The sequence below is a fragment of the Argopecten irradians genome, chromosome 8 (assembly GCF_041381155.1).
Source record: "Argopecten irradians isolate NY chromosome 8, Ai_NY, whole genome shotgun sequence".
NCBI classification, from domain to species: domain Eukaryota; kingdom Metazoa; phylum Mollusca; class Bivalvia; order Pectinida; family Pectinidae; genus Argopecten; species Argopecten irradians.
This window is the reverse complement of record NC_091141.1, coordinates 21795917-21811656: the sequence shown is the minus strand read 5'-3', so window position 1 is coordinate 21811656 and position 15740 is coordinate 21795917. Positions and strand designations below refer to the sequence as shown.

General features: G+C 34.5%; 1 protein-coding gene across 1 annotated transcript; it reads right to left on the bottom strand.

Moving 5' to 3' along the window:
* Positions 1 to 89: 89 nt before the first annotated feature.
* Positions 90 to 15073, bottom strand: LOC138329665 (beta-hexosaminidase subunit beta-like). The gene is made up of 15 exons (XM_069276907.1): positions 14993 to 15073; positions 13956 to 14543; positions 13595 to 13704; positions 12917 to 13027; positions 12516 to 12617; positions 11497 to 11602; positions 10643 to 10850; positions 9291 to 9401; positions 8423 to 8513; positions 7908 to 8076; positions 7185 to 7275; positions 6048 to 6152; positions 965 to 1160; positions 647 to 685; positions 90 to 311 (listed from the first exon to the last, which is right to left on the bottom strand). Exons 2-15 carry the CDS (start codon positions 14515 to 14517, stop codon positions 192 to 194), a joined length of 2121 nt encoding a protein of 706 aa, XP_069133008.1. The 5' UTR covers positions 14518 to 14543; positions 14993 to 15073; the 3' UTR covers positions 90 to 191.
* Between the last annotated feature and the right edge of the window lie 667 nt (positions 15074 to 15740).

Sequence of the window (15740 nt, the reverse complement as noted above, 5' to 3'; positions counted from 1 at the left end):
TATGAAAAGTAGCGGTTTTTGTTTGGTGTTGTTATGCGATACTTAATGTTCTTTTTTACTATTTGTATATGTAAAAAGAAAACGAAACGTAACAAAAAATACTTTAATTTGACAAAAATAACATGACAGAAAAAAAGTCAACATAATAATAATTCTACATATCATATTTATAACATAGGTATTTCTCTATTTTAACGGTTACAGTAATGCTTAAATCTCCCTAAGATTTTATACCGTCGTATCTTTATAAAGCACAGCATTAAGGTAAACAAGAGGAAAGGGAGGAGCAAGAAAATGGTCAACACGGTCTCCTGTAACAGAAATAGCAATTTTTTTTTAGATATTTTGCTTCGTATGTGAATAGTTAATATAATATGAAGTATATACATAGAATGTATCTAGGCAAATATTCAACACAACGTAACATAATGAATTATAAAACAAGTTTTATAGCTGGATATATGTCATTTCAATACTGTTTTGTTCACATATCAATGATTTGAAATAGATTGGCAATTGATAGATAAACAATATTGCAATATCCCTATTATTGTGAAAAATCATGATAAGACGAGTTCGAAGTTTTAAAGAATACGAAATGAACAAAAAACTTTGTTAGAAATTACTTAAAACATTTCATATTTACCTCCTGTGCTTTAAGTCGGGCCTTCTGATTTCTGTTGTCCTGCAAATAGATACAGACAAACATAGATAAATCAAAATGTGAAATAACACGTACATTTAGAATTGATTAAAGTTGTATCTTAATATGAAATCATATAAAAAAGTTGATAAAATTGCTGAATAAAACTACAAATTTTTAAAGTTCTCGTCTATGATAATATGAAAAAGACTGACTCTTAATTTAGTATTTCATTTTTAACGTATTGTTGAAACAAAGGGAATCACATCAAACCCCAGAGACACTACGTTAAAACAGAATATCAGAAAATAAATTACTCACCATCATGGATACTGGGAAAGCGTTTTTTATTTCGTCTTTTAACATGTGTATATCGTAGACAGATTTGTTAATTTTATTATCAGCGACCTTAGTCATGGGTTTCATTGTGTCAGCGACCTTGACCTTGGGGTTAATTGTTTCTTCAGCTGGTGGGCAGTAATCAGGACCATTGATCATACCAACTTGTAGGCCTCGCCTGGTGTAATAGAGTAATTATACAGTAATATTTAATGTATAACTTAAAGACGACTCCACCTTAAATAGTAATAGTGTCATGAGTCCGCCTCTGCATATCATAAAATACGTGAGTTTCGAGATCTCAAAACGACGTGCGATTTATTTTTAATTGGTTAACGTTGTATTAACAGTCGGGGTCATGTAAGGACGGCCTCCCGTGTATGCGGTGTGCAGCGTGTATGTAGTGCGAGGTGCATGTTTTAGGACACGGCGATATGTTTGTGTTGTGTCTTCTTGCAGATGTGGAATAGTGCTATAGGAGCATGCTGCCGAAGACACCAAGCAACACATCCCATCCGGTCACATTATATTGACAACAGGCGAACCAGTCGTCCTACTCCCTAAATGCTGAGCGCTCAGCAGGAGCAGAAACTTTTATAGGCTTCGGTGTGCTTTGACCCGGGGCCAGAATCCAGAATCTACCTCACAGGGGCAAGCGCTTAAAGAGAGATGTTAGAAAAAAAAAACTTACTTATGAAGAGAAAAGATAATATCCTAAATTTAGTCGCCTTTTACGATCATGCAATAGGGGCATCAGGTACAATTCTAACGCCCTACCTGTAGGGCAAATGACGTGCGTAAAGTACGAAGGTAAATAGTTAGGCCATGGGCTAGGAGGGTCCCACATGCACCCCCCCCAAACCTCCGAACCAATATTTTTCTGAACCCTTATGACCCACTGATCACAAATCCAAATGTTAACATTGCATAAGTTGGGATGAACTTCCGGTTATGACGTCATCAAGATGGCCGCCATCTCGAATTTCACTAAAAATTGAAAAATAGTCATAACATTAACATTTTTCAACCGAAGTAGACAAATGAGGTATCAAAATGACCACATTAGAACAACAAATACATATCAGGACCACAAAATCCAATATATGTGATGATTTTTATGAAAAAATTGGATTTAAAGCTCAAAAATGGTGATTTTTCAGCAAATTTTTCCTATTTTGTTTGACGCAGCAAAAATGTTTCCCAACAGCATTCTATTATTTCTAATAAGTTTTTTGACCACTTGTCAATCAGTTTAAGCAACAAAAACAACCAAAACCAATGTTAACATCGTATAAGTTCCGGTTATGACGTCATCAAGATGGCCACCATCTCGAATTTCACTGAAAAATCAAAAATAGTCATAACATTGATATTTTTCAACCGAAGTAGACAAATGAGGTATCAAAATGACCACAATAGAACAACAAATACATGTCAGGACCAAATAATCCAATATATATAGTGATTTGAACGCAGGAAATGAAAAAAAAATATTTTAAGCTCAAAAATGGTAATTTTTCAGCATTTTTTCATATTTGGCTTGACGCAGCAAAATTGTTTCCCAACAACAAATTATTATTCACAATCAGTTATTTGACCTCTTATCAATCTGTTAAAACAACAACAACAAAAATATATAGAAATGCAAAAGAGAAATGTTATACCATCATTTGGTTTACAAAACATCACCGGATGCGGCACATGATTGTTATTTTTTCCAAACCGCTAACACTACAATTTCCTGAATATAACATTGGCTATTGACGATTTATATCTTAACAAATTTGAATTTAAAGTTGGCTGAATATCTAAGTGGGACTTCAAAATAATCCATTTTCATGTTCGAAATTTTGTAGACTAGTAGCCTCTCAAACTGAATTATTACAGCAAAACGCTAACTAATAGCTATAGGGTATCAAATTAAAGTTCCGTAAATACCATGACACTTTTCGAAACATGTGGTGTCTTTTAGAATGAGCACATCCATTGTTTATTTCCTGTGTATAACGCAAGGAAATATAAGATGGTTACTACAGTGTCACATATTTCTTTCACTAGTTCTTAATGCTAATCATTTTCGTTGTGCGTGCTTTCTCGCCAGAGTGTCGTCTTCGACCTCGGTGACCTGATGTGACATTACATTACCGGGTTACCATCGTGGTTCTAACTTGTCAACTGTCCATGGTCAGAGTTAAGATCAGAAACATCGGCTTCAGGGATGTGGGAGCTCTTCCTGTTTCCAACCTAGTTTCACCTAGATTCACATATCTTATATTATGTTCTAGACTTCCCCGGCATGATGGAAAAGACACCAGATCAACATTCTGCGGAGGGTTGAGTTGGTTCTCCTTAATTCGTATGAAGCACAATTCCTCATTCTTGTGAACCTCAGTGACCATAGGTGGCACAGGCGGATTCTTTGAGGTCATAAATGAGGTCTGCAGTGAAGTTTCACTCTTTGCCAAGTCTGGAAAGCATTTAGAGAACTTTTTACTGGAGAGTCTTCAATGGTCTCTTTGCGCATATACCAGATGTGACACAACCAGCACCTTACACGGAGTGGGGAAAGTCAGACCAATGAAAAACATTTAACATTTATGCCCTCATTAATGACCTCAATGATATCACCTGTGCCATTTATGGTTGCACGAGGGTCCACAAGATTGATGAATAGTACTTCATACAAATTATGGAGTTATGTGCTAATGAGAACCAATTCCACCATTGGAAGAATGTGCATCTGGTGTAATTTCCATTATGCCGGAGAAGTCTGAAACAGCATATACATACGATATGTTAGAATCTGAAAGAGATCCCACATCTCTGAACCTGTTGTTTCTGATATGAACTCTGGTCATGGATGGGTCATAAAAGGCTAGAACAACACTGGTAATGCAGTGTCACATGAGCTCATCGGCATCAAAAACGTCGATCTGGCTTTCGACGAATTGGATACTGATATCTCGAGTACTCTGATTCGGACTGCATGTACCAGCTACCAGATATGCCGAGTCTCTTCAGTGGGTAGGTCAGTGAGGCGAGAAAGAACGCACAATGATTATGGTTATCATTGAGAACCAGTGAAAGACATATTATTTAGTGACATTGTAGTAACCATCTGACATTTTGCTTATGCTATGCACAGGAAATAAACAATGAATGTGCTCATTTTCAAAGACACAAACACTTTGGGAACTGTTAATGATATTAACGGAAACACAGGCTTAGCTTAGGTTACATTTGTTACGCTATCAGTAGGTGTTGTGCTATTTTTGAGACGATGCTAATCTACAAAATTGAGGGTATAACAATAATTCTTTTTTTGCATTTCTATATATTTTTGATGTTGTTTTTTAATTTACTGATTGATAGGAGTTTAAATAACTGATTACGAGTAATAATTTGTTGTTGGGAAACATTTCTGCTGCGTCAAGCCAAGTACGAAAAATTTGCTGAAAAATCACCTTTTTGGAGCTTAAAAGATTATTTTATTTATTTCTTCCGCACAAATCACTACACATATTGGATTATTTGGTCCTGATATGTATTTGTCGTTCTATTGTGGTCATTTTGATACCACATTTGTCTACTTTAGTTGAAAAATATCAGTGTTAGGACTATTCTTCATTTTTTAGTGAAATTCGAGATGGTGGCCATCTTGATGACGTCATAACCGGAACCTATACAATGTTAACATTGGTTTTTGTTGTTGTTGTTGTTTAAACTGATTGATAAGTGGTCAAAAAACTTATTAGAAATAATAGATTGTTGTTGGGAAACATTTTTGCTGCGTCAAACAAAATATGAAAAATTTGCTGAAAAATCACCATTTTTGAGCTTTAAATCCGTTTTTTTCATTTCCTGCGTAGAAATCACTACATATATTGGATTTTTTGGTCCTGATATGTATTTGTTGTTCTAATGTGGTCATTTTGATACCTCATTTGTCTACTTCGGTTGAAAATGTTAATGTTATGACTATTTTTCAATTTTTAGTGAAATTCGAGATGGCGGCCATCTTGATGACGTCATAACCGGAAGTTCATCCCAACTTATGCAATGTTAACATTTGGATTTGTGATCAGTTGGTCATAAGGGTTCAGAAAAATATTGGTTCGGAGGTTTGGGGGGGGGGGGGGGGTGCATGTGGGACCCTCCTAGCCCATGGCCTAAGTATTTTTCCTACGTCGTTTTGAGATCTCGAAACCCCATATTACCATTGCCATGTCTTTATTTTGTGATCAAAATCTAAGTCATTTTCTCTGAGAAGTATTCCGTTGCCCTGAAAAAAACACAAGACGTCACAACCAATACATACTCGCAATGGGAGATAAGTCGGAAATATGTATATACATAATACGTCCAAAGCAATTGTAGACTACAAACGAGTACGGATAATCACTACCGACATCAGCGGTGTTGATAGTGGAACGCCGGATCCTTTCCATCTTACATTCCTTCTATACAAAGGTTGCTCTGATTGTTTCTGTTGCTTGTTTCTTACAATCAAAGCGAGTGAAAAAAACGAAATAAGTATTTACCGTACTCATTAGTAGACAACGTTTTGCGTTTACACCTTAGTGTTATCATATACTAACTATAGTAGTACAGACGTGAACCTATACAGCAGACCAATCCACCCTCGATACTCCAGGGGTTCCGATCACATACGATCTCTACAACCCTGGACTATCTCATAGTAAAACTGGAGGCAGCTCAGGGGAATAAATCTGAACCAATCACAGGCCTGTGAAATATATTCCGGAAAATTATATTATCCAAATTGAATAACAATACATGTGCTCAAAAAGTGATCTTAATGTTCTCTTCCGAATGCAAGAATGGTAGATTATATGACTCCGTGACTCCAGAACCGAGGCTTGCCGAGGTTTCTGACCCAAAATTCTGTACCCGAGGGTGGAATAGTTCTATCCTACATATGTACATATGAAAGAGTCATATAATCTACCATTCTTGCCTTCGGAAGAGAACATTAAGATCACTTTTTGAGCACATGTATTGTTATTCAATTTGGATAACAGGAGAAGAGTTAGAGAATACTTACCTTTTCATACGACATCTCTGTTCCTGAAGACGTGTCGCGGCTTTATGTACGTCTCTAACATCTCTGTGACTCCAGAGTCGTTCAGCCACGACAGAGGCCCGAGGCCTGTATTGTTATTAAAATGTGTCATTAGGGGTAATAATGCAATCCCATAAGAATTAGATCATCTTAACGGACAGCTACATGAAGGAAATCATTTCAATTAAAATGACACATATTTGTCCATTAACCAATATTGACATTCGCCTGTCTATTATATGGCAGAATGGGTATTAATTATTACAAACTATTGATACATATTCTAACTGATAATGTTTAATATTTCTATAGCGTGTCATTCATGGAATATGAAAAACATATTCTATGAGAAGGAAATATTCAATAATGAATTTCTCGACATAGATTTAAAAAACCGATATACCTTAATATGGTTAAATGTATATGATTAGTAGGTTTTTTTGTTAAATAAAATCGATACATACCAGGCGTAAAACATGGCTGATTCACTAGCGATATTCTCAGTCCATAGACACGCCTCACCTCCAAGTATCATGGACTCACGCTGTTCGTGTCCTGGAGACAAGTAGAATGATATCACATGACGTACTAACTAGTGGCACAATTAATATCTAGCTAATTAAAGTAATAGAAACATTATGTATGCTATAAATAGTATTTAAGAAAACTTAACACAGGATCAATGTAAACTAGAAACACAGCTTAGTTATAAAAAGTCTGATTGAAAATGCTATTTATATCATGCACTCTTTTCACCGGATTCAACCAAGAACAACGCAGCCATACAACAAAAAACAAGAGTATTTTATCATTGCTATGTTATCCCTAGAAACATAAGTGTTTAAACACATATTTGTCCATTAACCAATATTGACATTCGCCTGTCTATTATATGGCAGAATGGGTATTAATTATTACAAACTATTGATACATATTCTAACTGATAATGTTTAATATTTTCTATAGCGTGTCAATTCATGGAATATGAAAAACATATTCTATGAGAAGGAAATATTCAATAATGAATTTCTCGACATAGATTTAAAAAACCGATATACCTTAATATGGTTAAATGTATATGATTAGTAGGTTTTTTTGTTAAATAAAATCGATACATACCAGGCGTAAAACATGGCTGATTCACTAGCGATATTCTCAGTCCATAGACACGCCTCACCTCCAAGTATCATGGACTCACGCTGTTCGTGTCCTGGAGACAAGTAGAATGATATCACATGACGTACTAACTAGTGGCACAATTAATATCTAGCTAATTAAAGTAATAGAAACATTATGTATGCTATAAATAGTATTTAAGAAAACTTAACACAGGATCAATGTAAACTAGAAACACAGCTTAGTTATAAAAAGTCTGATTGAAAATGCTATTTATATCATGCACTCTTTTCACCGGATTCAACCAAGAACAACGCAGCCATCAACAAAAAACAAGAGTATTTTATCATTGCTATGTTATCCCTAGAAACATAAGTGTTTAAGCGATTGAGAACCACATTTACAACTCGCTTACATTGTTTTCTGCAATGAAAACAATGCATTCAGTTTCGTTAGTTAGTTAGTTTGTTTGATGAAATTAACGTCCGATTAACAGCCAGGCTCATGCAAGTACGGCTTCCCATGGATGCGGTGTATAGCGTGTATGAATTGCGTGGTGTTTATTTTGGGAGACTGCGGTTTATTCGTGTTTTGGCTTCTTGAGTAGTGGAACTGTTACCCTTTTATAGTGCTATATCACTGAAGCATGCCGCAAAAGACATCAAGCAACACATCCTACCCGGTCACATTATGCTGACAACGGGCAGTAATGGTTACTAGCCTTACCTGGTGTGTGAGCGTTAGGATCACAGAGGTAGTGGTCTGGCCAGTTGATGTGTTCCTGGACTTTGTCTAAATACCAACACTCCGAGTACACGACGTTATACCCGCTCTCTATGATCTTCTCCGCGGTGTTAGTCTCAAACCATACATGTATTATTGTGTCCTTAGGGATCTGTACAAAAACATCACCAATAGTAACAATGGCACATCAACCAAAATTAACGCGAGGAACAACTTCATCTGTGAGAAATGAGAATGAACACCTTACAGTAACACAAGTGACGAGGGAAGACAATTTTATGACATATGTCCAAAACGGGCCCAAACGCATTAATTTCGGTAAGTCTGTGGCTCACACCACCAAACCACATCCACACATCCCAAAACGACTTTTCAATAAAGAACTTTATTATAGTGGCATACATGTATTTTATATGTTGACAAAACCGACACATCAGTCGTACAATGTGATTTATGTTAGAATCCGTAATTATTTGAGCACGATTAAAAACAATTACCTTTAGGCCGGCTTTAAATACTTCATTCCACATCATAACTCGCTTAGGGGTTCCTTTCTTCTCTCCTATTTTCTTAACCATTGTGGCTACTCTATTAAATGAATCATTAAGAATTACATTTAAAAAAACTAAAATGGACTGTTCACCTCCTAAAAGTCGACATATAACTACACTTATCAACTGCTTACCATCTCAAAACATTCCATTGATTTCATTGATTTGTCGTTTTGCTATTATCCTAACACAGTGTTCTTTATATCATTGATTCCGAATATTGTTACATCTATATGTTATAAAGTATCCAACCAAATTATATAGTAACAACGTAAATATACAATGATAATTATAATATATTTACCGATATACGATCATTATACAATGATAATGATAATATATTTACCGATGTACGATCATTATACAATGATAATGATAATACATTTACTGATATACGATCATTATACAATGATAATGATAATATATTTACCGATGTAAGATCATTATACAATGATAATGATAATATATTTACATATGTACGATAATTATACAATGATAATGATACTATATTTACCTATGTACGATAATTATACAATGATAATGATAATGTATTTACATATGTACGATAATTATACAATGCTAAAGATAATATATTTACCGATGTACGATAGTTATACAATGATAATGATACATTTAATATATTTACCGATGTACGATAGCTATACAATGATAATGATAATATATTTAGCTATGTACGATAATTATACAATGACAATGATAATATATTTACCGATGTAAGATAATTATACAATGACAATGATAATATATTTACCTATGTACGATAATTATACAATGATAATTATAATACATTTACCGATGTACGAAGTAGTTCCATGCCTTTGATGTCCTTGGTTTTCCTATTTCTTGAGTACTCCATTGCTGGTCTAATGTGTGAACGAACTTTTGAATGCCTGGGTTAGTTCGCCTGTAAATAAAGATTCATATTCGATAATCATTGTTACATATCCGAACCAATTGGTAAACCGCAACACCATTCTCTATTTAACAAACTTACAGTAAGTGTTGCAAGCAACACACGTCCTCTGCTGTCAATTATATTTTTCTTATCTATGGTCAGTTATTGTTGCTTAGTTATGGTATCATTGTAGGAAGTTTAAACAAATAATGTTAATGTGTTATAAAGTTATCATCCGGAAACTAACATTTGTGAAATAGTCTATTTCTAGTAACAGTGAGTTTTGTAGTTGACTTTTGACCCCGAATTGAATCCCAAACTATGTAATTTCCTATGTTACCATTGTATGAAGTTTTAACAAATTCCGTTGATGTGCTCTCAAGCTATCATCCGGAAACTAACATTTGTGAAGCAATCTATAATTAGTAACAGTGACCTTTGTAGCTGACCTTTTGACCCCAAATTCAACCCCAAGCTGTATTCTCTCATATGCTACCATTGTGTGAAGTTTGATCACAATCCATCCATTAGTTCTTAAGTTATCATCTGGAAACCAAATCCAGACTAACAGACAGACGGACAGACAGGCAGACGGGAACAATCACTATAATCCCCTCCGGTTTCACCGACAGGGGACAAATCTAATACATCAATGATTGTAACCGTACCTATTTTAGCACAGTCAAAAACGAAAAACGGTAAATTAAGATTTATTAGCGCATATGATTTAACGCAATTTGGTGGTACAATACTGGAAAAACGGAAATATTCTGTTAGTGGACTGTCGTCTGTTGAGCGTTCTGAATAGACTGGAAGGGTAAAACAGCTTTTACGGTGTTCATGTAAACTTTCTTGGTCAGTATAATGATATTTATGTTTCCACTTTTAGCAATGGGAAACATTCTTGGTCAGTAAACGGAGTTCCGTTACAACTCAAAACGCAAATTTCACATGCAAACTTTGAATCTTTATCTAAACGTTAGCGCTGTATATGAATAAGTTCTGCAAAGCCAGTGAGTGTTTCAAAGCCAGTGAGTACAAAGCCAGTGCGTGTTTTAAAGCCAGTTAGTGCTTCAAAGCCAGTTAGTGCTTCAAAGCCAGTGAGTACTTCAAAGTCGGTGAGTGCTTCAAAGCCAGTGAGTGTTTCAAAGTCAGTGAGTGCTTCAAAGCTAGTGAGTGATATAAAGACAGTGAATGCTTCAAAGTCAGTGCTTCCGCTAAAACAAGTACTTTATAGTACGTAATCCTACCAGCAATCCATGGGAACCTCGTCTCCACCGGTGTGTACGACTGAATCAGGAAACAGGCTGGTCACTTCTTTGAACAACGTTTCTAGCGTAGCGTATGTGTTGTTTCGACTGGGGTCCAGGTTGAGGTAGTGTCCAGGTATGGGCCCGGTATCTGAGTAACACTGAGCCATAAGGTCGGGTTTACCGAGACCCCAGGAAAACGAGTGGCCTGTAGGTATCACAAAAAAGGTACAGATAATTTTACTCGTTGTTTTATATGATAAAAGTGAACAAAATTAATTCTAGATTCGAGTATTTCCAGAAGATACATTGATAACGCAATGAAGGAATTTGTTCAAACTTAATACAATGGTAATATGACACAGTAGACACAGCTTGGGATTGAATTTGGAGTTAAAAGGTTGACTACAAAGCTCAAGGTCACTGCGACTAAAATAGTTAGTTTAACAAAATATTAGTTTCCAGATGATAACTTGACAACACATTAACACAATTTGTTTAAACTTCATACGATGAAAGCATAGGAACATAGGAGCCATCATGTTTGGTCAACTACAACAGTTACTTTTACTTCGGATAGATTGGTTCACAAATTCTAGTTTACGGACAATATTTTGAGAATATATTAACATACTTTATTCAAATTCCATGCAATGATAGCATAACTAAAAATAATAAAAAACTTAACATAGATTAGAAAATGTATGAATAAATATCATGCATTACATGTATATGACTTGGTTAATATATTAGGGTCATCGAAAAACATGTTATATTTGGTTCCAAATAAACCCAAACTAAGACACCATATATGTTGTTGAAAATACCCGATTAATAAAACGTTTAATCAATACCTGGAATGTCGAATTCTGGAATCACCCTGATCGCACGAAGTCTCGCATACTCCACAATGTCGGCAATATCTGCCGGGGTGTAGACCATGGACGGATGATAGGCACCCTGTCAATCACGAAAATACAATTATGGACTGGTCATCAGATATCATTTGTTAGTTATAATTATTAGCTGAACGATGTTGATAACCTTCTCCTCGTTTGAAACTTAGGGTCTGGTCAAATCACGGTATTACTTCCCAGACTGTGTTGAGTTGACTTGTTGATAAGGCTGTGGTTAGTGTGTAGCCCTAAGCCAACACTTTTATTCCGCGGTGGAAGAAGAGGCTGGGGAAGTTTGCGATTTTATTATGGATGAAGATATCACGTTTGTTTTGAGAAGGTTGAATCAGAGTCAAAAACAATTATAAATGACACACCTATATAAAGGACACCTGACATGATAGTTAGTATAATAATCCTGTGGCATTTGACTCAATGTCTATTTCGCTAAAGTAAGAAAAGCTTTTTAAAGACAAACGTATAAGAATAGATATAATCTTGTTCACCAACAGGTAGAGAGGAAAACTTTATTTTTGAGAGTATATTTTGTCATCCGAAATATTAAGTAAATTAAGTCGTTAGCTATGATTGTTGTCTGATCAGCACTTATGACATATCAGTTAATTGTAAGCATAAACTGGTTCACAAATTAGTAGATGCACAAAAAGGTAACCAATCTTTATTGGTTCAGTTTATCAAAGGATTTACTTAACGGCTTAGAAACAGAAAACAATATCAAGGCAATTTAAGTGATTATTTTAATATTTATCTAGAGGCAGGTTTAATTAAAGAAAAAATAAGATTTATACATTTTAAGAATTGTGATTTTCAAAATATTAGTAACATTTAGTGGTGGATATCATATCAATTAATTAGTGCTCTTTTCTTTTTAAAGTTTTTCTACGATATGTGTAGAAGATCTACTTTTCATTTGTTAATGTCGAAAGGATATTGGACAGAGACAAAAAAAATCTTACTTTTCCAGATAGTTCCGGGAATGCCTCACTCTGATAAGGGAAGGACTGGTCATCCACAATGTGCCAGTGAAAAACATTCATTTTGTTCATCACCATAGCATCCTGCAAACATATATAGTAGAGTAGTAAATAAGTTTTAGTGTAAAAAAAGATAATTCAGGGATGAATGGTATGGTCTTAAATTGCACACAATCGATGTCAATCGAATTGATTTAGATTTCAACATCAGCAGTTTTGATCAGTCCAGCATATTGTAATAAACGTATTCATCGTTATGATGAAAATTAAATAAAACTATTTAAAAAATATATTTCACAGTTACTTTGCTCTTTTACACGATACAATATGTATTAATCTAAACGCTAGTTTTATTCCTGCTATTATGTATGACGTTTCCTTACCAACATGGAGTAGATTAACTCTTTAGGCCAGTAATGTCTTGCTGTGTCCGCCATCAGTCCACGGTACTGGAACCTCGGAAAGTCCTCAATGGTCAGTTCTCTGATGTAGAACTAAGTACATATATAATTATAAGATAGGAAAAGAGTACCACACTGCGATCCGGATTTCTTAAACACAGGGGACTATAGCAATCTTAAATTAATTATTTCTATTTTGCAATACATAGTCATAAAATGTTATTTTGTTTTTGTTCTAAGCCTCCCTACAACATGATCAAATCTGCGTATAATTATGTTTTGTGCAGGTATAAAATACAGCCATAATATAAAGGTATATATTTTGTGGTAGCCTCATCCTACAAAAGCAATAGAAAATAACGGCCACTTCCATTGGCCTAACATTTCTGTGAACAAACTGATTTTCACGTGGGACTAAAGTCACGTTTGCACGCATGACGACTTTTTCACGGTGATCTACATATGATATGTTTGGTTCTACATCAACTGTGACTTCTTATTGGTAGATACAACAGAAAAATCAGATAATACTTAAATTCCGCATTTCAACAAAAGCACAATCTCGACTAACAATAGATTTTGAACAATACTAAATATACATTTTTACGTAGATCAATGCAAGTCTGAGATCAGAACAAAACACGCGAACGAAAGTTTTACCTTTCCATCATATTTGTAAACCAGTTGACTAAACGTTTCTAGGCCTCGTATAGCTCCCCATACTTCAGTGGCGATGAGTGTAACTCCCGAGTCACTGACATTCAGGGCGTCTACAGAGGAAAGGTACATTATATAAAATAGGAATGATATAAAATAGCTGTGAAACTCAGTCTTATGTGTAAATATACTGCTATGATGAATATGGAGACCATTTTGTTTTATTATTTACATTTAAAGATATACTATACAAGAGTAAATATATAATTTTCTACTTTTTGTATTGCAAAAATGTTAAATATTTGTAAATTTTTAAGTTGTATCATAACGGCAAATGTTATATCATGAGTATAGGTTTACTTACAGTCTTCTTTCGATTTTTCCCCAGGATATTTATCACACGGATTCTTGATAGAAATCTTTAACGTTGTGATTTCTTTGGCGTTTAGGTAGAGTTCAGATGAAGATACCGGTGATGCAACCAGGTGGTCATAATTCTCGTGGACTTCCTCCATCGCAAATGTAAATATAATATCATTGTATCTTTCTATAGCTTTCTCTAATATATCACACGATTTACCTAGTTTCATAATTTCAAATTTATTGTTATCAATGTTATACACAATGTCTCCTTTGGCGGTATATTTCTGTGGTAATGGCCAAGGTTCCCCGAGTGTTGATTTTGGAGTTCTGTTGATTCTAAACCGATCTCCTGTTCGCTCGCGAAAATGTAACTTAAATACATCTCTATCCCAGCTAACATCAACATATGAATTATATCCCGATTGTGACGATTTTTTCGATAATGTCCGTGAGTTAGATGTTAAAATTCGTCTTGCGGCTTTCACTTCCTGGTAGTTTGAACTTTCCTCTGCAATTGTTACGGTTACCATCAGCCAAGCAAATGTAAGTAAAAACTGCTTCATGACTGATGAATAACATATGATGTGTCCTGAAAAGAGCGTAAGATTATTAAGAACATGTAATCAACATTTTAAGATATAATTGTTGTGGTTTTTTTGTGCGAACGTTACACAAATTTAAATATTTTATATTTGTTTCTGTTTTAACCATATTACACGTATGGTAGATATTGTATACATTGATAAAAATATATAATTCTTCTGTACACGATTTTTAAGCTATCTTTGTAAATAGAGTTCATAGACTTAATTTCAGTATTTTGAATAAATACAAAAGTGCTTGTCTGACTTATAGAGCTAGAGCTTTATCAAACGTTAAAATCAGTTTCAATATTTACGATAATATATTATAAATATATATGTTATTATTGTAAGGAGAAAATAAACATTTGTTAGTTTCTAACTCCATTGAAATGCTAAATATTATACGTTACTGAAACTTCCCGTAAATTCAATGAATAAGAAAATAAAAAATTACCTTTTGCTTCTTTTTTAATCCTCACACAGCGAATCGATGCACAATTTACATTGTTATTTTCCAAATAAAGGAAACTAAACAGCCAAGTAATCCACTTCCGAGGCCACAGTAAATCTCTGAACATTGATCATTATCTGACCACTCGACTGACCATCCTTTGACATATATGTCTCTAGGCGAAAAACGCTAACCGGGAACTGTGATAACACACAGCTGCTTGATTATCATTTTGTTAAAAAACTTTATTTATCTTTCAAATAATTTAATTTAAAAAAAAAAATGTTTGTGATGAAGATATATTCATTATAATCATATTAGAATAATTTTTGCTTTTGATTTTAACTGCACTTCTTATTTCCAGTTTATCGATGGCCACGTGTGTATGAGGCTAATGCCCGAAGGCGGAACAGTCAGGTATCGGGTAGTATATATATAACATTTCCTGGTCCACTACGAATTCTATGTAATGACAACCGGAGGCATTTATGCTTATCTGTCAAAACAATAATTACATTTCCCAACTTACATATATCTACCCAACAGTAAATCACCAACATAGTGCTACATGTATCAATACATGTGTGTTACGGATGGAAAAGAACCACAACCCTAGAACCCTATGATTATCTTTCTTTTCATTTTTTAATACTAAATCAGCATTCGGCATTTTAAGATAGACAACAATGACTTAATACTCGTTTTGTCGGTACCTTTTTATTTAAATTAATGGCGACATTGATAGAATAAG